This window comes from Harpia harpyja, chromosome 3 (genome assembly GCF_026419915.1).
Source record: "Harpia harpyja isolate bHarHar1 chromosome 3, bHarHar1 primary haplotype, whole genome shotgun sequence".
Lineage (NCBI taxonomy): Eukaryota > Metazoa > Chordata > Aves > Accipitriformes > Accipitridae > Harpia > Harpia harpyja.
In genome coordinates, this window is record NC_068942.1 from 10,347,042 (window position 1) to 10,369,000 (window position 21,959).

At 52.0% G+C, this 21,959-nt stretch overlaps 1 protein-coding gene across 1 annotated transcript; it reads right to left on the reverse strand.

The window, feature by feature from the left end:
- NR2E1 (nuclear receptor subfamily 2 group E member 1) lies at positions 1-17,388 on the reverse strand. The gene is made up of 9 exons (XM_052781369.1): positions 17,176-17,388; positions 12,340-12,485; positions 11,687-11,774; positions 11,140-11,375; positions 9,678-9,824; positions 5,004-5,100; positions 4,469-4,618; positions 4,101-4,206; positions 1-1,457 (listed from the first exon to the last, which is right to left on the reverse strand). The coding sequence occupies exons 1-9, from the start codon at positions 17,198-17,200 to the stop codon at positions 1,295-1,297; spliced, it is 1,158 nt and encodes a 385-aa protein (XP_052637329.1). The 5' UTR covers positions 17,201-17,388; the 3' UTR covers positions 1-1,294.
- Positions 17,389-21,959: the final 4,571 nt, after the last annotated feature.

The window sequence follows — 21,959 nt, forward strand, 5'->3', positions numbered from 1 at the left end:
TTTAAATTCAATATATTTTTATTCTTTGTAAATACAATGAGTACAACTTTTTAACTTCACAAATCAGTTAATCCACTTTGTACAGGAAAAGTTTTACTCATTCTATGATAGTCCAAGTGCTGATTTTTCTCAGTGCTAGTTCCTAATAACAAATCAAATTTTGAAAAGTACAGCAGCTATCTTTAAATGTTTTTTCTACATTTTTCATACATCAAATAAGCAGCTTATAACATTTTTGTGTGTGAGAGGGTGTAGGCGAACAAGGCTTCAACATTAGAACCTGGAGTTTTCTAAAAAGGCATTGGAGACTTTTGGAAATTGTTAGCATTGTATCAGTCAACAACCTTTATTTCTTTGAAATAAAATTCCTTCCGTTGATTTTTTTTTTTTTTAATAGTCATTTCACTTCTCTGCACATCTCATTGACAAAGAGTTTGGCCACCGTTGCCTTTGGTTTCAGCACTGTGCCAACGGGACAGCCAGCAGGTCACTGAAGCGGTCATCTCCATTGTATTTGGTTTTGCTGTTTTAGTCTTCCTTTCTTGACTTGTACCTTTTCAGGGGTGGGTGAGTGTGTGTGTGAATGTGTGTCTGTGGGTGGAAGAAAAGGAGGGAAGGTTGGGGAGGAAGTGTATAAAGCTCTTCTGTCTTTGAGATGTTAACTGAACAAATTGTGGTGACATCCGCATCAAAGATCACCAGTTCATTTTGCAGGAAGAATGCAGCTGCTGTCATAAGCTACTTTTTAATCAGTTCTGAAGGCCACTTTATGATGTATTATAGCAGAAGCAATGTTTTGGTAACCTGGTCTTAAATGTTGCCTATCATATTAAAACCATTTTCCCAACATAGGCTACTTTTAAAACAGTTCTGAAGGCCACCGCATCTCATGTTACAACAGAAGCCAAGTTTGGTCACCCAGTTCCAAATACTGAACAAACTAAAGTACCTTCTTTCACATTTTGTCTCAGATCTGCCAGTTAAATGAGAGAATAGCAGAGTCTTTGTTAACTATGACTGGCATCTGAATTGCCTCCATCCTGTAGTAACAGGAATAGCAGCCAAATTCCAACCACTTTCACTTTTTCTGTAGAACAAAGCATTCTCTCCATGATCTAAATCATTCTGTTCAGAGCAGCAGAATCATATCTACTGGGGTATTTTTTGTCAATGGGTTTAAAGGCTAAACATTCCCAGGCTTATGCTTCCTGTAGATTTTGTTAGTTGAGGCTTATTCTCCATAGGTAAAAGTTCTTCTCAAACTGTCCATCCTGGTTGTTTATTTTAAGGTAATTTATATGTCACTGGATTTGTACATATCTGAAAGCAGTCTTGTAATTGGTACATTCCCAATGGTCTTTTTGAAAAACACTTCTTCTATTGTAGATGGACTAATTGAACGTAAAGCTGGTAAAAGCAATAAAAGTTTTCCAAAACGACAGGGTTGTGTGGGATACCTGGGAGACAGAGAGAGAAAAAATGTTATTGAAGTTTTTAAGTATTTTTTCAAAGAAAGTCTTTTACTTTATAGAAAAGACCAATATTCAACAAATTGTATAGATGGGTGCTACCTGTGCTAAAACCCTGTGCTTTGTACTCATGTGAGCAAGACGGTTGACCCCAAGGAAAACTCTCTTAATGGAGGTTAGCAGAATATAGACCAATGTCTCTGAGTTTTGATTAGCTCCTTTGTTTATTCCCTCAGAGGAGTAGCAATACAGAGACAGGATCTGCTCTGACTTGTCCCTCATACAACATCTATGTTCTTGATGCAGTTCAGGGAAGAGCTTGACCTATAATAAATACCCTGTCATTTAAAGTGCAATTTAAACCTACCTGGACTGTCATGGTAATAATTTTGCCCCCTTTTGGTTGCCATATATGTTGAATACCAGTTGACATTTGGAAAGAAATTTTCGTGTTAAGGAAGCTGTGTTTTAACCCGAGGTAATGTGTTCATGTAATAGGATATTTTCCATCCTTTCTCCCAGTTTTTGAAGCCAACACAACATAGGATATGTATTCTAGCTGTGCTTATGCTGACTTTACAGCAGTGATTCTCAAACCTCTGCCTACAGTAGCCTCCCTACAAGAAGGAGTAGGTTGTTTGGAGAAACACTCTGCTTCTCCAGTCTGCCTTCCCTTGCGTCCTGTTGAGAGGGACTCCACTGAGATGAAAGGGCTGATAACGCAGTAACACTGGCAGAAAGGTAAATTCAAGCCTGAGGATGAAACGCAAGCTGAAAGCCCTATCCCACTGGAGCCAATGTGACAAGTCTGTCAATGGACTGCACTTTTTTCCTTTTGAAAGGGTATCTTTTACAACAGATACTGTTTAGCCCAGTAGCTAAATATTTCCAGCAACGCAGAAATGCAATGGAAAAGTCGCCATGCCTGGAATGGAAAGCGTGGCTATGTAAAACCATTCCTCCCTGGCTTCTCTCTCCAACAGGCCCTGTCTCACTCAGAGTCTCCAGGGAGCAATCTTCATGGGAAAGGCCTTCCGTAAGAACAGGAAGAGGTTACTATGCAGCGGTTATTCTTTTTGCTCTGACCTAGCCATAACTGGATGGTATTTGCATTTTTGTTCCTGTCCCCAGGGCAGGCCGTGCCCTTTAGACTAAATAGAAGTGCTTCAGAGACTGCTGCCATCTGATCTGATAGTGAGTGGACTTCTGCTAGGCAGAGCTATTAAGAGAGCAGATCAAAGATTCAGAAGGAAAAAATGGTATAGAAGTTTCTCTTCCACTGCTCCATTTCCCACTGTGCTAGTCTCATGGACCTCCACTGCAGCTAAAGGACTTGGACATGGACTTTACATGACCTGTCACCACTCTCCAGAAGTCCTGAACCAACCAGAGCAGCTGTTGCAGAAGATGTTAGGTGCACTCTTCAGGCTTCTCCCCTGTCCCACCACTCTGAAGTGGTCCATAGCAGGAGGCTAATGACCTATTCACAGCCAGCTGTTCTAGAGTGTGGGGTTGTACTTTGTGTAGTACGTTTTGTGCGTTCCTGGGCTCACCCCTGTACACTTTGTGGGATGACAGCTACAGCTTTTACAGCAGGGTTTTAAGATTTCTGTATCCCACGGGACTTATCCTGAATGAGACAAGGGGAAGATTTTCTTCCCAAACAATGATTCTCATCACTCTGCTGCAGCACCAAAATGGGATTCACAAGTTCTGGGTTTTTCATTTCAACCTGAGAACAGACTCAGGGTAGTGTCTTGGAAGAGCCATTTAACTTCCTTCTGTCCCAATTTCTATGTCTGCAAAATGGGGGAAATGATATGGGGATTGGAGGGAAAAGCACTCATACTGCTGTGGGATGTGATGTTTTGAGCACCACTAATAGCAGTATTGAACAAAATGTAGAGGAAAATGTAGCCTTCTGAACTGCAAAGTGTTCCACAGCAGGTATCAATTGCCAGGGGAAGATCTCTCCTTTTAGCAGTTTTCCATTTGTCTGAATAAATTGAGGTGCTGGAGCGTGTCGAAAGAACAGCAACAAAGCTGGTGAAGGGCCTGGAGCACAAGTCTTCTGAGGAGCAGCTGAAGGAACTGGGGTTGTTCAGCCTGGAGAAAAGGAGGCTGAGGGGAGACCTTATCGCTCTCTACAGCTACCTGAAAGGAGGTTGTAGTGAGGTGGGGGTCGGTCTCTTCTCCCAAGTAACTAGTGATAGGATGAGAGGAAATGGCCTCAAGTTGCACCAGGGGAGGTTTAGATTGGATCTTCAGAAAAATTTCTTCACCAAAAGGGTTGTCAAGCATTGGAACAGGCTGGCCAGGGAAGTGGTTGAGCCTCCATCCCTGTAGGTATTTAAAAGACGTGTTGATGTGGCGCTTAGGGACGTGGGTTAGTGGTGGACTTGACAGTGTTAGGTTAATGGTTGGACTGGATGATTTTAAGGGTCTTCTCCAACCTTTTCTATGATTCTGTTTCATCAGGAAATGCCAAATCCCAGCAGGCTGACAGCCAATGTATACTTGCTATAACAGCCCTGTCACCATTTCAGTCAGTGGAAATGTCACCTTCACTACAGTGAGAGCAGGATTTTACCCCTACACCTGCAAGAAATATTCAGAGAAGACACCGCTCACCTGGTATGAATGTAGCTGTTCAGAGTGAGCTGGGCTTCATCTTGAAGGGCTGCTATGGCGGCAGCATTTCGGAAACTCCTCAGTTCGGAACCACTGTGTGTAGGCACTGGAAAGCAGATCAGTTACTAGATCAGCTTGACTCTTGGGTGGGTCAAAACAGTTCAGCTAGTGCTGAATTAAATGTTCCCATTAGTTCCCCAGCACTCCACTGTCAGCCTTTCAAAATGCAACACTTGACTATTGGAATTCAATACCGGGAAACCTGTTGGATAATACAAAGCTATGTCTGGTTTAAAACATCATTTTTGCTTTAAAGTAGCAACCTCATAGCTATCAGACCAGGCGAGCAAGAGATTCTTTCTGCTTACCAGCTTTGAAAGTGACAATGCATTTGAGACAGGCAAATTCAGTAGCATCTAGCCGAAGTTGTCTAAATCTAGCCACAACCTCCTGTAAAGCCTGTATTTCTGAAATAATTTTATTCAGCTTCTGAGAATCTGTATTGTCACCGTTCATGCCTAAAACAGAAACAGATGAAATGAATAATATTAAAGGCATTTGCTTTATTTTATATTGATTTCTGACAAAATCCTCTGTATCAATATCTACTCTATTGTCACACTTGTCTATCTGGTTCCATGTAAACTGACTGTATTGTATGAAAGTTAATATAAAATCTTCTCTTGGATGATAACAAACACAGTAATTTGCATTTAAATGACAATGCAAGCAGTCATGAATACAACAAAACAACATTATTTGCATTTAAATATAGATTTATAAATGACAGGTATGCTCTATTGTTCAGTAGGAATTTGTTATTCTTTACATGTTGTTCTTTTTTCAGTAATGTATTTTTATGGTAATTTTTGTAACAAAGTCATTAAATTGTGCAATTCTTACCAGATACAGCCAGTAGAGTGTTAGCATCAACTGGAATGGCCCATTGTGCTATTCCTAGAACAAACAGTTCTCTCCAAGCATCTTCCAAAAGCATCAGCTGTCATACAATAGATGTACAATATAACATAGTGTATAATTTATAGATTTATAAACAATTTAAATATGTAAATTTCTGTTATTTTAAAAACTACTTTAAATGCCTGTCATGGTATTTTCCCCACAGCATTCGTTAGCTCTTCTCTTGGCTTTTTGAGAAGGTGTCTAGAAATAAGTCTATGCCTTGTAGAAAAACACAGGGTTGGCTCACTGTGCACCATGTTGCAGACCAAAAGGGAGGAGAAAGAGAAAGGAGAGTGAGAACTCCTGCCCCAGAGAGCTTGGTCACAACATGAACACTCGCCTGTGTTTCTCAGCACAGCGTGGGCTCTCTCCTCCCCTCCCTCGGCACATATAGCTGTCCTAGGACAAGTTGGATGAGTGGTCTCCTATTGCTCTCTAGGGATTACCCTCCTTTCCCTCGGGAAGGCAGGATTTGTGAAGAAAAGCCTGGACAACGTCCTGAAATTACATCACTCTGTAGGGAACACTGCTTTAGAGCACATATGTATCTTTAACCCCTTCCTTTCTAAGCAAGTCTTTAGCTCTTTCAAGTACAGCATCTGGACACACATACGGTTTCTCAGGGTCACCTGTTTTCCTGCTTTTTGCTTAAAATCATTCAGAAATTCCAGGCACTAAGAGCTGTTTCCTTTCAGAGAACTGAGCTTCCAAGCACCTAGGCTGACAGCATTGCTAGTTCTCTGTACAATTTTTGTACATTGTCTGGTTGTGTGGAGGACGCATTTTCCTCTGTTTGGAGGCAATGCCTTTGATTTCCGTGGAGAGGCAGTGGTGCATCTGAAGAGGAGACAAGACTCCTGGTAACGCAGACTGGCAAAGCTAGAACAGACCTGTTTAGTCTCGAGGGCATCTATGGATTGTTGGCCCAGACCACCTCTTAAGAGGGGTCTGGATGGCCCCCAGTTCAGCTGAAGTTCATGGCCTAAAGGACATGCTGTGGTGCATACACATTGCTGGGACCTCATGTCTGTCAAGAGGGTGGGAGAGATTTGGAGGGGTCAGAACTGTAGTGGACTCAGGAGGTATCAACTGGTGGCTCCATGCAGTGTAAACAGATCGCCCAAAACTCATGCAGAAAAAACCCCAAACCACAAGCATTAATATTGCTACGGTCCCTGAAAGTATCAGCAGTTCAGCTTCTTAGGAAAATAGGAAGGAGGGTACGTTAAGTCTATGAAGAGTCTGTAAGGAAGAATAAAGTAAAAAAATATGTTGTACCAAATGAATGATGATTTCCTTGGAATCAGATATATGTGAAAGTAATAGATGATACAGGAAGCATGCAGTAAAAGTGAATCCTTTATCGATGTGCTAACTCTTAACAGTATTCTAAGTTTTAAACCACCCTGTTCCAATCAGAATGGGAGGAAGAGCTCTCAGAGTCTCTGCTCTCAGCTTGTCACTGCAGGCTTATGCCCATTTTGTGCCTTTTTGTGCTATGTGCTTTGCAGAACTTCTACATAACCTGACTAAGGAAATCATGACAGGAAAGTATTTCTGTCTCTGTTTGCATACAATTACTGTTTGAAGTAATTACGTTGGATTTTACAGGACTGGAAGCTGCCCAGATTATTGTATGAAATGGGGGGCGGGCAGTGTCTAGGGTGGAGTGCCCATCTCAGCTCTGTTCTGAGAGCAGCTGAACCTGCTCGTACGTCTCCTAACTGCTGCAGCCTGCGAACCCAGCCCCTCCTCCTGATAATCCTGCCTGATGGATGTGCAGGTTTCTGTATGACATAGGAAATGATTCGCCAGCCTTTCATTTGCTTTTGTAAAACGTTTTTTGTCATTCATTCATGCAGATACAATGGTAATGAATGGTAGTTCCTGGAAGATATCAATTTCATATGTTCTTTTCTACTAAGTCTTTAAAGTCAGAAGACTTCAGAAATAAGAGACTATTCTAACAGCTGAAGCTTTCTTCATGCCTATGCATAAGTCTGTAAAACCACCAATTAAAATAATTCATGCTGAAGCCATACTCATCCCTCCTTCTTCATAGAAACAAGAAATACCAGGCTTTCTGAAGGACTGGTTTTTGCTTCTTAATCAACCGCATCCTGTAAGTACAACCTTTTGTTGGTGACCTGCATTGGGCCAATCTGTCTTATGGACAAGGTGGGCAGGTGTGCAGGCCAGCAGAACTTGAAGCATGGCATTTTTGTTGTGTGGCTTCCAATCCACGATGGGATTAGCTGCATGGAGCTGGGGAAGGGACACAGCCTCTGTTTTACTGAGGGTAGTGACACAGCAATCCTTGGACTTGTGTTTTGTCAGCAAATTGGTTTCTACTTATCCCCTTGCCTTTGAGATGAAACTGTCACAGAGTCCTGGAATCCCAATGTGCTTGCCTTTTTGGAAGAGCGCAAACAAACAAAAGCAAAATCCAGGAAAAGGTTTTAGACTCTTCTTGGAGAGATGTCAGCGATACAAGAAGAGAAACACAGACATTTACAGCTGGGCCATTGTCAAATTAAATAATGCAATGGCACTATTATAAAAATTAACCGTCTGATTTTTCATGACATAAGGTGATGAAAATCAGAGTTATTTCTTCTCCAGCTCTTCTGAATATGACAGGGGAATCATGCAGAAAGAGGCCCAGGTCAAAGCTTTAGAGCTGAGCAGCTCTGAGTTTTGAGGAAGCTGACTTGCAATGAGGTACAGCGAGTCAAGGTGATGTTAAGGAAAGGCTGGGATTTTAATGTGTAATTCACTAACATTAGTCCCTGATATGAAAATGAAAGAGGCAGTGGGTTATATAAAGATGATGGGAACACTCTGGTATCTATGGTAGATAAGCAGGCCTTGCTGTTTGAGGCATGCTTGGTCATGTGCAATGGAGACCTCCCTTGTTCCTAAATCCTGCTGCCCCCTCCTCCACCCACTAACAGAGATGACTGGGAAAATGCATCTGTATGATGTCAAATAAAGCCTTCACCTAAGGAGCCTCCTGTGGACATCACTGCTCTAGAGATGGACCCAGCCTCTTCTCATGCACTGAGGATGCTGCTGAAGCAGGATACTTGCTGCTTGCCCCTGATATTTGGGCCTGTTTCTTTGGTTGCTCGGCATGACAGACCCAGTGCTCCACAGGAGTAGCAGCAGCAGAAGACAACATTGGAGAGCAGCACGCCGCACTGGGACTGCTGTCTTCCTAACGACGTGTATAACCCCCGGGCTCTATCTCATTGCTCCCCTCATGCTTACTACGTAGCAGTACTGCAGCCAGAGTGGAGCAGTGGCCCCCTGTGTCTAATTTCAGGACAAGGATTTCAAAACATGAGTCTGGTGCTAGAAAAGGAACATTTCGATGTACCTTAGCTTTGTATCACATTGTGACCATCATGATTTACCTTTAGGTAGAAAACACTATTCCTTTCCTACAAAGCTCTTTTCTTTCAGTTCAAAATACATATTTGCATATCAACTGCAACACTTGCAACATGCATCCAGGGAAGGGAACTAGTTCCTCTGATGACTGCTACGTAACATCTAAGGCACAAGTTTTCTAGTTAACCATTTTGGAAAATTAGCTCAATCATATCAAAGTATTAGATGTCTTTTATGATTAGAGCTTTGCGTAGATTTCCCCCCTTCCATTTTATAATTATCTGATTACTTTTTTTTAAATTAGTGCATTATATAAAGCACACCGAGTCCTCATCAAGAATCAAGTCATTAAGAAATTGCTTCAGCTCGTATGGTTCACATATGATTTACTTGAGGCAAAGGCAAATTGTCATAGAGGAAAACAAGACAAATTAGGGAAGATTTTAATTAATGGTGAAAAATATTGGGGGCTGGCCAAATTCTGCTTCCACCATATTGGTGTAATTGTAAGTAAGCTCACTGAAGCCAACATGAATAAGGAAAATATGTTGGCTGTGTAAATGGAGAGGAGAGGAGAGAGGAGAGAGGAGAGAGGAGAGAGGAGAGAGGAGAGGAGAGGAGAGGAGAGAGGAGAGGAGAGGAGAGGAGAGGAGAGGAGAGGAGAGGAGAGGAGAGGAGAGGAGAGGAGAGGAGAGGAGAGGAGAGGAGAGGAGAGGAGAGGAGAGGAGAGGAGAGGAGAGGAGAGGAGAGGAGAGGAGAGGAGAGGAGAGGAGAGGAGGAGGAATGGTCTTCAGAAATCACCTCAGTCATATCCTGAGGCCATGTGCTTAACTAAGCACTGCTCATCCCAAAATAGCAAAGTAAGGTGCTATTCCCCATTTTATGGAGGAGAAAGTTGTCCCACAAGTAGAGAAGCAGTTTTGGCACACTGAGCTTGGTCTGCAGCCTGGTGACTTTTCCTCTAGAACTTGTCCTCCCATAATACTCGCTTCATATTCGATTTTTTTCTGGCTTGATTTTCACTTGCTTCATTAAATAAAAGTTGAAGGAAAGCAGTTTCTAAATCACTGCCTGGTTTTCAGGGGCAGACCAAAACTCTGCCCTGAACTTCAGAACTGCTGAAGTCCATTACAGATTCAAAGGTTCAGAACCTAATCTGAGCTCTGAGCCTTCTTTAACAGGCAGGCCAGGCCGACGCAAATCCCACAGCAGGTGCCTTACCTGGTCTTGTAAGGACAAGGTGGAGAAGGCTGGGACACTCTTGGCCCACTTGATGCTCATGAACAGAAGTCTGGCTGCTGACTCACAGACGGATTCGGTGGCTACTTCGTAGAGATACATGGGGGTACTGTTGACTTCATGCGGGTACTAATGTCAAAAAGAAAATAAAGCAACTTCATACAATGTCACTAAGGCAGCCTCGTCTTCCTCTCCCCTACAGCTGCCATTCAGTGCATCATGCTCATGCCCAATACAGAGTGTGCACTCTCTTATTCTGCAAGCAGAGGGCATTGCTTTCAGTGGGCTCACTCCAAACTGCTCTCTGCTGCTCATCCATGTGGATGAACTGTACTACAGAAACAGTTCTCCGGAGGAGGTTGAAGGGAGAATGAAATTATTACATGAGGGGAAAAAATTTACCAAAATGCAGTGTCATCCTTTACCCTGTTACACAATAGCACACCTCTGGTAGCAGAGTTAGAAGAATACAAATTCGATTAAGAATTTGTGTTTTGTAACGTGTGCTTCAGAGGCCGATTGAGCACTCCAGCCTTGCTCAGCAAAGCAGTAAGTATTCGTTTAGCCTTAACCTTCATCTAGATCCCTGACTCCAACAGGCTGTAAGCAGATGCATAGAGCTAAGCATAACTACCTGAAGGGTGTGTAGGATTGGAATGGAGTTACATTTTCAAGCATGTGCTATGTTTTCTTGCTAAATAATTTCTGATTCAGGATTTTCCAAAATTATAATATAAAACTATATGTTGTGATCATGTTCACAATGGCTTCTCCCAAGCTACCAACTCTGGAAATGGAGAACTATTTGAGCTGTCTCTTCTTCGATTTTCTAGGTGCTGTAAATGTGCAAAATGCCATTGCAAAGGGGTTAATGAAAAACATCACCTAATGGCTAATTCTTGCGCAGTTAAGGCCATGGCAGCGCTTCCACTGGGCTGCTTAGGAAATGCCACAGCCAAGAAGCGCAGAGCCAGCTTAGACACGTTTGTGCCTGTGTGGACAAGCTGCAGGCTTTGGTCAGTACAGATAGTACTTTCTGGACTACACCACTATGGAGATGGGCATTTTGCTGAAGAAAACCCAGTGATTGCAGCTCATCCTCATTGAAACAAGGTTTAAAATTGACTTGTGGATAGGCTCCAGGCAGGAGGAGCACCTCTGCAACCATGCGGGTGTAAGGGTGTAGGAGAGACGGGGTTTGTACAGAGCAGGTTATCCGTTGGTCCTTCTGCATGTCCCGTCTGCAGAGGGCCTCTTACCCCTTGCACCTCGTACCTTCAGAGCTTTTAGGGGCGTAACGAGAGAGTCCCCACCACAACCCGCAAGGCCTCAAGCCTTGCTCTTTACCACATCTACTACCCCAGAGGCAGGAAGGAGCTGGCGGGTCGCAGGCACCCCAGCAGCGGGGTCTGCAGGCCTGCCGGGGGCCGGGGCGGTAGCTGACCTTTGGGGTAGGCTGCGCCAGGCCCACCAGAGCCTGCCTCTCCGGGGTGCCGGCGACGGCGGCCAGCTCCAGGCCGTGGGGCTCCAGCTGGGAGACGGCGGTGAAGAAGGCGGGCGCCGGCAGGGCGGCGGCAGGGAAGTGCGGGGCACTGCCGCTCTCCTCCTTGTGCCCGCGGAAGTAGAGGGCCACCTGCTTCCGTATCGTCGACGTCCGGGGGCCCCGCTCGTGCTGCACCGCTGCGGGGGCACCAAGGAGAGGCCAGGGGGTCACCGCGGGGTCCCGCACCGGGTACCCCACGCCGCTCGGCCGGCCTTCCCTCCTCCCTGCAATTTTGGGGGGACCGGTCCTGCGTCCCCAGCCCGGGGGGGGGGGGGGGAGGGGGGCGTGTCTGGGGAGAAACGGGCGAGGCTGCCGCGGGATGGGGGGGGTCATTAGGGGCCCGGGTGGGGGAGACCCTGCGGTGACGCGCCGCTCCCCGGCTCAGAGCGAGACCCGGCTCCCTCCTGCCGCCCCGCCGCCCCGGCCCCGGGAGAGGGGGAGCAGGTACCGTCTTTGTTCATGTTGACTTCCAAGCACTTCTTCAGCCGGCAGGCCCGGCACTGGTTCCTGTGCGTCTTGTCCACCGGGCAGCCTCCCTGCAACACAGCCAGCCGTCGGGCCGGGGGCGGGGGGAGCAGCGCGCTCACCCCGCCGGCCCTCGGCGCCCTCCCCGCGGCGGCGGGAGGCACGGAGGGGGCCGCCCCTGGGTGCGCCGGGGTGGGAGGACGGGACGGGACGGGCCGCGGGGGGGGCCGGGCCGGGCCGGGCCGGGCCGGGGTGCTTGGCCCCGCGGCGGGGCGCGGCGGGGCGGGCCGGGCCGCCTTCAGCACCCGAGACAGCGACGGCGGCGCCGCCCCCTCGGGGCGCCCCGGTCCCCCCCCCCGCCGTCATTCCCCCCCCGCCCCATCCTCCCCGGAGGGCTGCGGCCGCAGGGCCCGAGGTGGGGGGACACCCCCGGGGGGGGGGGAGGGGAGGCGGGCTGGGGCACCCGGCGCCCGGCCTCGGGCCGGGACCCCGTGGGAAGGGGGGGTGAGGCTGCGTGGCAGCTGGATCTCAGTGCTGCGGGTGCTTCTGTTGGCGGGGGGGGGGGGCAACACGGGGCCCCGGGGAAATGCAGGGTAAGAGGTGCAGGCGGTGAGGGGACTGCGCTGCGGCCGGTACCTGATTTCCTGATTTGCAAACATAGGTCCTATTCCTCCTGATGCTCCGCTTGAAAAATCCCGAGCACCCATCGCAGGCGTAAACCCCATAGTGCTTCCCGGAGCTGCGGTCGCCACACACTTTGCAAGGGATGTCTAAAATGCGACCTGAAAGCAGAGAAGGGAGAGAGGGAGAGAGCGAGCGCTCAGCAATCTGACCTCCGGAGGGATTAGCCCCAGAGCCGCAGTACAAGCAAATAATGAAGTGATTTTATAGCCAACTTTCTTTTCCTTGAGCAAGTGTCAGTTTTCTACAATGAGCATTATTCATGCCCCGCTACGTTTATTTGGATCTTCTATAATCGCCAAGACCCATTTTGGAAGGGAAGATTACAGCCGCGGGAGCAGACGACTCGCCTGCTAGAAGTGGGGATGCGGAGGGAGGGGGGACTGGGGGGGGACTGGGGGGGCGTTTCCCTCGCTTTCTGGCGCCCGGCAAACAGAGGACGGCACTTTCCCCGGGCAGGAGAGCGGTCAGGAGACCGAGGCACAGAACAAACCAAAACAAAATAAAACGACCGGGAAGCCAAGTAACCTCCTCTCCCCCTCAGCAACCCCAGCGAAAGGGGGCTGGCTCCTGCCGCAGACGAGGCGTGCCATTTTCTTCACCCCAAAACCTGCAGCAAAACTTTCCGCCTCGCCTTTGTGCGCGGAGGCGGCTGCGGGCGGGGGGCGGGCGGGGGGGGGCGGGCAGCACCCCTCCGCTCCCCTCCGCTCCGCCTCGCCCGCAGCCCCCGCTCCGCCGGGCGCTGCCTTCGCGCCGGCTTTGACTAGAACTGCAGATGCTCGGAGGGTGGTGTAAAAACTGGTACAGAGATTATTGCAGCCCGGTTCAAGAAACCCGCCAAAACCCCGCTCGGCTTCTGCCTTTTCTCCGGCTTATCTCTTCTGTTTTCTCCTTTTCCTTTTCTCTTTTCTTTCTCTTCGCTTTTCTTTTCCTTTCTCTTTTCTTTCTTCCCTTTTTTCTTTTCTTTTTTCTTTTTTCTCTTTTTTCTTTTCTTCTCTTTTTTATTTTTTTTTCCTCTGCCTCAAACAGCCTTCTTCCCTCCTACCAGAACTTAAGCTGGAGATTCAGTCCCTCTCACCAAAACTTGGTCTCCAAACTCCGAGGGACAGCGCTCGGGGCCGCTATCTTTTTTTTTTTGGAAGTAGTTCAGGGAGAGCCCCGGCTGCGGGTGCCCCAGGGGCTCCTCTCGCTCCCTGGAGAATTTAGGAGCCCGAGATACTTTCAGACATGTCTGCGCTAAGGCTCTAAGACAATGCCTGCTGGCAGACAATAGGGACATTAGATAAAGTGTTAACTTAATGATTTTGCCCATTGAAACTCGTTTGACTGCCTCCAATGAGCACAAGCTGCCAGCTTCTCCCCTAAATGAAACCCGACAGCTGCTATACACAACACGGCGAGAGGGACGGGGATTAGGTTAGGGACTGCGAGAGGGAGGGGTGGCGGAGGCAGGGAAGGTGGGAGGGAGGGAGGCAGGGAGAGAGGTTAAAGAATAGAAAACTTTTGCGCAATTAATAAGGAGCGCCGCTAAAGGAAGCCCCCCCCGCCCCACCGCCTGCGAGCAAGCCGCGGCTTTGGAGCTGCAGGTAGGCGCCCGTGAGGAGGGCTGAGGCCAAGGCACGGTTTCTGGGAGTGTGTAATTACAAGCCCTCCTTGCCACCTGCCTATTGGGGCACCAGTGACCCGTCAAAAAGTGTAGCATGGGAATTCGGATATCGCACAATGCCAACGGGGGAAAGCGCTCGACTTCCCTCTCCAGCCCTCAGCATCCACGGGGAGGGAGAGGGTCCACACGCACGCACACAAAGAAGGAGGAGGAGGAGGAGGAGGAGGAGGGGCAGGCTGGGGGTGGGGGGAGAGACACTGAAGCGGTACGTGCGGCGGTGGTGCATCCCGGTGCAGAGCCCGGCACCGCCGCGCTGCCCCCGCGCACCCCGGCCCGCCGCCGCTCCCGGCGCCGGGACCCCCCCCGACACCCCCCCCCGGCTCCCCCTTCCCTCGGCAGCGGCCGCGCAGCCGGCCCCGCCGTGGGGCCGCCGCGCGGGGCACCGGGCAGCCGCGGGGGTCCCCGCTTCCCCGGCCGGCCTGCGGAGCGGGGCAGCCGACTCGGCTTCGTCGGCGCTAAAAGCGGGCGGCGGAGAGGGAAGAAACTTCTTGGGTTTAGTTTTACAAAACAGTTTTCCCCAGGCGGATTTTCAAGTCTGGGAGCCGCTTTAAAAAAATCATACGCACTATATACGTGCATATCCACACCACGCATGTAAACACACGTTGTTCCATATATTCTTTACACCTCCACATACTCCGTCTATAAAGCCCGAGCACCTGGACCATCTCGCCAAACCCAAATAACCACGTTTCCAGGCGTCGGAGCGGCGCGGCCGGTCCGATCAACTCCGTGGCCCCCGACGAGGCGGAGGACGGGGAGGGGGGTCACGGCGGAGGGAGAGGCTGGAGCCCCCCGCCCCGTCCCGCCGCCCGCCCCGCAATCCCGGCCGCTCTCTGCCCCCCCGACCCCCCCCATCCCCGCGCCCGCGGAGGCTGTTATGAGAAAACTTTCGTGCAGGGCAAAATATGAAATAAGTAGACGGGGAAGAGGCAGGCCGGGGGGTGGGAAGAGAAAAATGTAAGCTTGACACGGGGTCATGAGATAACTGATTAACTCTGTTTAAAAGCGCTCCGGTTCCCCGAGGTACCGCTTCGTCTCAGAAGTTTAGCGCTAAGAAAATGGGATTTCTGTTCAGCTGGGAAACCGTTTTGAACATCCCACGACAGGGGGTCCTTTGGAGCTTTTTTTGTGTGTCATAATTGCTTAAAGGATATATGGCAGCCCCGATTACTGTAATTACCATCAGAGGCTGTTGAAAGAAGTTAGTCTGGGCTCGGGGGACGGCGGGATGGGGTCTTGTTACCACCCAGGCAGACATCGCCGCTGACATCGCTAGACGCCCACCGGCGGGCAGAAAAGCCAGGCCGGAGCCCCCTTGCCCGGGAGCCCCCCCGGGACCCCCGGGACGGGCGCCCAGGCCCCGGGACAGCGGGTCGGGCTTCTAAATGCGCTGCCGAGGCCCACTGGGCTCGGGCCCCGGCCCGAAGCAGTCCCCGCCTGTCCCCGTCCCCGCGGGGCCTGGCCGCATCGGGCCTGGGGGTCCCTTTCGGGCGGTCCCCGGGGGCCGGGGGGGGGGGATCGGAGTCAGCAGCCGAAGCGGCGGTGGTGCCCGGGGGTCGCCCAGCGCCGTGCGGCCGGAGGAAAGGTCCAGCCGGGCGGGTTTTCTCCTCCGCAAAATGTCTCCGGCAGAAGCTCCGCCGTCCTTTGAGGACGAGGCTGCCCGGCCCCTCCTGCCCCTTCCCGGACACTCAGAAATCTGCCAGGAGCCCCGACAACGTCCCGGCGCGGCTGCCCACGGGCCCGATCCTGCTCCGGCTCCCCTCGCACTTACCGGGCAGCTCGGGCGGCGCAGCATTTTTTTTTTTTGCCGCTGCCCCCTTCCCCTCCGCCGGTTATTACATCCACCACAGGCCCGCTATTTTATTTATTTATCCCCCCCCCCCCCCCGGGGGGGCTGGCGCGGAAAAACGCCGCGCTGAGCCTCACGGGGGAAGAAGGCAAACCAACACACGCCGAACCGTCCGCAGCTCGGCCGCAGCGCCGGGGCTCCGCGCCCCCCGCCTCCTCCACGCGCGACTTCCGCGCCGCGGCACCCCCCACACACACACTTCCACCACCCCCACCCCCCCGGGGTTTCCCGGTCCCCGCGGACAAAGGGCGGACCCGGGTCAAAATAATGGAGGGCAGCGGCAAGGAGAAGGCCGCGGGGCTGGCGGGGGGCGGCCGGTGGCAGGTACGGCGGCGGGTCCCTCCCGGCTCTGCCGCCCTTTTTCCGCCGCTCCGCAACCCCGGGAGCCCGCCGGAGCGCAGAGGAAATAACTGTCCGATCCATCACTTGTCAGACATTAAATTGGATTGGGTATTTTTGCCCCCCTTTGTTACTGACTCCGTCCATATTACCAACTCCGAAAGTCCCATTGGGATTATACGGATTGAGCCATTCTGTAAGAGCTGTTAGTCATGCTTTAAATTCCCCAGTTATGAGGTGCATGGATTTAGGATTAAGGAAAATGTGACTTTTAAGTTGTTTCTGCTTTCCTCGTTGCAGGATTATTTGTTGTAACTGGAAACGGTGTGCAAAGTATTGCATTTAAATCCTCCTTCAACCGAGTTGCTTACGCGATTCCGTGTAACTGAGTGACCGGAGTTTCAAACTCTTAAAAAGAAATTATTATGTCGCAGGAGATTGCATAAAGTCCGTGAGAAAAAACAGCACGTTTCAACTCCGCAATGCCCTTTAAACCCAAACCTTCCCCCCCCCCCCCCCCCCCCCTCCGCCCCGGTACCGCAGACCCGCGGACAACCGCCCGCCCGCGCCCCGGCGGGAGGAGCCCCCTCCCCGCCGCCGGCGGAGCTGCCTTTCCCGGGGCTCGCTGCCCCCGGGCTCCTGCCCCGGTTCGAGGCGCGGAGAGCCGGGCCGGGCAGCTGGAAAGCGGCTTTTTGTAAGCCCCGGGCCCAAACTCCGTCGGGGCAACTCCGAGCCTATATATTCGTTGCCACTCCGGATGGAAATGTACACTTCTTTTTTAATTCGGGGCGGGGGGGGTGGGGAGTGCAAACCCAAACCACAACCCCCCCCTCCCCTTCCTCTCCCTCCCCTCCAGCTCCCGCCCCCCCCCCCCGGCCGGGCTGCAGCCGGTTTCGGGAAGGCTGCTCGAAGCCTCCACCGCGTTATTACCCACTTGTTGATCCCGCCGGCTTGCTCATGCTCGAAGCCCCCGGGAATCGTTAAACTCGGGGCGAAGTGTCGGCGCCGGGGCGAGGCGGTGCGCCCCCCCGGCCGCCCCCCCCCCCCCCGCCGGCGCGGCGGCTCCGCGGGGCAGGTGCCTCCCTCGGGCGCTTCACTGCTGGCTCCGCCGCGGGGGCCGGCACATCCTCGCCGCTGCCCAGCTCCCCAGCGATGTCCTCCCGAGGGACGGGGACACGCTGCGGGGACGCGGCAAGGGGGGGAGGGAAAAAAAAAAAAGAGAAAAAAGGAAAAAAAAAAGGAAAAAAGAAAAACAAAAAGAAAAAGAAAATAAACGAAATGACCCAAAGTCGGCGGCCGCTCGCTGCCCCCCTGCGAGCAGATGCTCTCGGGACCCCGGGAGGGTGCAGGGGGGGTGCGAGTGGGCTCGCCACCGCGCTCCTGGAAGGCAAGCGAGAGCCACAGCAGCCAGGACAACAATGAGGCGAAGGAGAAGGTAGGATGGGGAGCGGGGCTCTGCGCCGAGCGCCTCGGTGCAGCGAGCAGGGAGATCAGAGCCTGGAAAAAATAAAGGAAGGGGGGAAAAGGCGTCAGAGGAGGCTGTCTCTGCCTCTCAGAAACTGAATGGTATAAAAAGGGAAAGGTTTCCAGAAGTTCATTACACTGGCTGACTTTGCGCTTTGAGCTCCAGGCTTCGGCCCCTATAATATCGGCAGAGAGGCTGTGACAGGCAGCGGCGGGGAGGGGAGAGGGACGCCCCTTGCCCACTGAGCTTCCCTTGCTTTCCCCCCAACTCCTGCCGCTGCGTGACGTCACCCTGCGCTGGGAAGGGGAGGGGGCAGGGAGGGGGTTAAATGCTAATGATATTAATGAACCCCCGAGCGGCTTCCACACAAAATGCAGCGGCTGCCGAGATGATTCCGCTTCCTCACTCGCCTTGTGCCCTCGCTGTCATAAAAAGGGACCCCCCCCCCAAAAAAAAGAAGAAAAAAAACAAGGAAAAAAAAGAAAAAAGAGGAGACAAAAGAAAAGCAGAAAGAACGGATCAAGATCCCGTTTCTTTTGCATTTTCCCGTGGCGAGGTGGGGCCCGCCTGCGGTTCGCCCCTGCCCCTGCCCTTGCCCCGGCCCGGGCAGCGGCTGTGCTGGAGGCCGGCTGGGAGCGGGCCGGGTCTGTGAGCCGAGCCGGGCCGGGCCGGGCCAGGCCGGGCCGGGCCGCCAGCCTTCCTCCGTCCTGCCGCGGGAGCCGGAGGCTGGCACGGGGGGGAGCGGGGGCGGGCTGGCTCCTGGAGGCGCACGGCGGGGGTGTGCGGGGGGGAGCAGGGCGGGCGGGTTGTTTTCCCCCTCGGGAGGAGCGGGGAGCGCTCTGCCCTGCCCCAGCCCGCAAAAACTCCGCGTCTCCCGGTGCCCGGAGCCGGGATCGCCTCCGCCTGCTCCCCGCGGCCGGGGGGCACCGCCGAGCTCAGCCCCGCGGCCGGCGGCTCCCCGCTCCCCGGCGCCGGGACCTGTTGCACGGCGGCCGTGCAAGGAGCCCGCCCGCGGCCGGGGGTCACTCCTCCTGCTCCCCACACCGGGCTCGGCGGGCGGGCTCCTGCCGCCCCGGCCCCCGGGGGATTGAAGAGGGCCCCGCCTGCCCCGCAGGGTTGCCCTGACTCCCGGGCACCGCCGAGCTCGCCGCGCCTCTGCAGCCCGCCGCCCCCGAGTGTCCCAGCAGCGCTGCCGGGGCCGGGGTGCAGGGGGGCGGCGAGGGGCCAGAGGTGGGACCCCGTCCCAACTCAGCAGCTCTGGTTTCGCCGAGAGGCTGCCGAGCTCTCGCACTCCTGTTGGAAACTCTCTGTGAGGTGGGAGCTGGTAGAGCAGCCCAAGGGTGGGGGAGAGGTGCGCATCTGGGAAGGGAGGAAAGAGCATCTCTCCTGCAGATGCGAGCTAGGGCGGGCAACAGCACCAGAGAGCAGGGCCAGCGGTTGCTGAGGAGCTTGTGAAGCCCTCGGATGTCCCTCAGTCACTGCTTTCTCATCCCTGCCACCGGTGCGATATGGTAATGCGCCACAACTGACTTCTGCCTTGCTGGCTGTGGTTCAGCCCAGCACCAAACACGCTGTCCCTGTCCTTCTGCCTGTCATCTTTTGTCCTTCTGTCCCAGGTCATGGGTGATCACTCTTGCGCCTGTCCCATACCTGTGTCACAGAGCTGGATGGCTCTGGACAGCACTGGGATACCAGTGACTTTCTGCTCTTTGCTCCCCATGGGACCAGCGCATCTGTGGCACAGATCGAAGCCTTCAATCTGGACAAGCCTGGTCCTGCCTAACACTGAGGGACACTGTCCAGAGGGCTGGGAAGTTGCTCAGGGAGATCCCAGAAAGCAAAGAAACTGGTGGATCAGGGAATGCGGACAGATTTTCACTCCAAATCTGCTGCCAGGGAGGCAGGGAAAAGTTTACCTCCTTGAGCAACGTTCAAAGCAACAGGGAAGGAGGTGACTATGCTACATTAGCAGGGCCTGGAGGCCAAAACAAAGAGAGGGGATTAAATGGCAGCAGGGCCCAAACCTGGCCCAGGGCACCCCCTGCACTAGTGAGGCAGATCTCTGGCCCTACAGCAGCCACAATTCTTTGCCCTGTAAACTCAAAGGCACCTGAAAAACACTGGAAAGGCTGGTCAAACTGCATCCACAGGTTCCAGCCACACCAGAGGCAGGCTGCTCTGAGCATGAGCAGGGCTTTCCCTCCCATGTACAGCATCAGGCTCTGCCAAGGGAAAAAAAAGAAGAGCTCAGACTACCCACCTCTCCACCCAGAGCTCCACTAACATAACCCAGACACCCAAAGCTGGCTCTGCACTTGGGCTGGGGCTGCGCCTCACTGAGGAGGGAGCAAACCATCAGCCCTTCCCTGTCCCCTGGGCTGTGCCTGGTGTTGCTTTCCAATCCTGCATCAGATGAGGTGTGTCCTCTGTCTCTTTGGAGCTGTTCCTGTGGTTTCCGTGATGGACAGAGATATCTCAGCCCTGAATGTGAAGGCAAGATGCATCCTCAAAGAGTACAGGGAAGAGCTCTCTCCCCACTCCAGCTTTTCACTACAGCTTCTATCATCAAAGCTGTTTCCATGATCGTTGGGTGGAAAAGTAGTCCAGCTCCAACAAGGCTGGAAATTATAGTTAACATTTAGTATTTATCATTATTACCATTTAGCATTTACCATTATTGTCCTGGTTTCGGCTGGGATAAAGTTAATGTTCTTCCTAGTAGCTGGTATGGTGCTGTGTTTTGGATTTAGGATGAGAATAATGTTGATAACACACTGATGTTTTCGTTGTTGCTGAGCAGTGCTTACACAGAGTCAAGGACTTTTCAGCTTCTCACACAGCCCTGCCAGCAAGTAGGCTGGGGGGGGGCACAAGAAGCTGGGAGGGGACACAGCTAGGACAGCTGACCTAAACTGGCCAAAGGGGTATTCCATACCATATAACATCATGCTGAACAATAAAACTGGGGGGAGTTGGGCAGGGGGTGGCAGCCCCCTGCTCGGGGACTGGCTGGCATCAGTCAGCAGGTGGTGAGCAATTGCATTGTGCATCACTTGTTTTGTATATTCTTTATCATTACTATTATTATTATTTTCCCTTCCTTTTCTGTCCTATTAAACTGTCTTTATCTCAACCCACGAGTTTTACCTTTTTTCCAATTCTCTTCCCCATCCTGCTAGCGGGGGGAGTGAGTGAACGGCTGTGTGGTGTTTAGCTGCCTGCTGGGTTAAACCGCAACAATTATATTTAGCATTTTGTTTATTAGGCAGTCCTACCTATACAGAAGATGCTAATAAAGTAATGAAATTTGCTGTCTCCTCGTAATGCCTTGGAAGTACAAATAGTTATCAATCCTGCCACAGAAGCTGGCATGTATTCCCTTTTCACTATAGCTCCTTCAGAACTCTGGACTATGACTACAATTACATGGTGACATTTCTCAGCGTTGTGCCTCAGTCTCTTGCCAGGTATCTTTTCTTCTGTTGGAGTCTTAGCAGCAAGAAAAATCCAACGGGCGACCCATCTTCAAGTACACTGCTCCTTCTGCCTTTACCTTGCTCCTCTTCTCTGCTCTTTGGATGGGGAGCCAAAAAACCTTCAGTAAAAGAAAAAAGTGAAGGAGGTCAGGCAGGGAAAAATTTAAGCTGCCAGAGGTGCATGGATATAGCAGCAGAATATACGGATGTGCTGTTTTCATCCATTTCTCTCAATGGGAAGCAGGTGGGTAAGATCAGGCAAATCTAACATACCCGTTTTCTTGGAAAGGAGATAAGGAAGGAAAGGATAGAGCTATTTTCTCCTGGGAGGAGGAGCTGCTGTTGCTTTGCGGCGCTCGAGAAGCTATCTCCACTCTCCTCCTTTGGTGCACGTGCCAGGGAAGAGCCGGGGACGTCCCTCGCCACCTTAGGCAGCCCCGTGCAGGGAGGTGAGCACGGCAGCACTCTCGCAGCGTAAATACCTGCCGGGTTTAGTTCTTCTGGGTTGCTCAATCCCCCCTGAAGTCTGAGGCGCCTTCCCTTCTTTGTAGGTCACAGTCCGTGTTTTTGCAGCACCACCACAAATCCCTTTCTGCATCCACCTGCAGGCAGGTGGACGGGCAGTGGCACCACGAAGGCCGCTGTAGGGACCGTGCTGCTCCTCAGCTGCCCTGCCACGCTCCTGGCCTGTGACATGGCTGTGCTTGATGCCCAGCTCGGGCTGCTCCTCATGCGGGTGGTGGAAATGCACCTAACGAGCTCTTTTGCGGTATTGAG

Coding starts and splice junctions, on each gene's coding strand:
- NR2E1 (XM_052781369.1), bottom strand. CDS start 17,200: ATGAGCAAGCCGGCGGGATCAACAA. Junction 11,775..12,339: donor TTTGCAAATCAGGAAATCAG/GTACCGGCCGCA, acceptor GCTGTGTTGCAG/GGAGGCTGCCCGGTGGACAA. Junction 1,458..4,100: donor AACAGCTACATTCATACCAG/GTGAGCGGTGTC, acceptor TCTGTCTCCCAG/GTATCCCACACAACCCTGTC.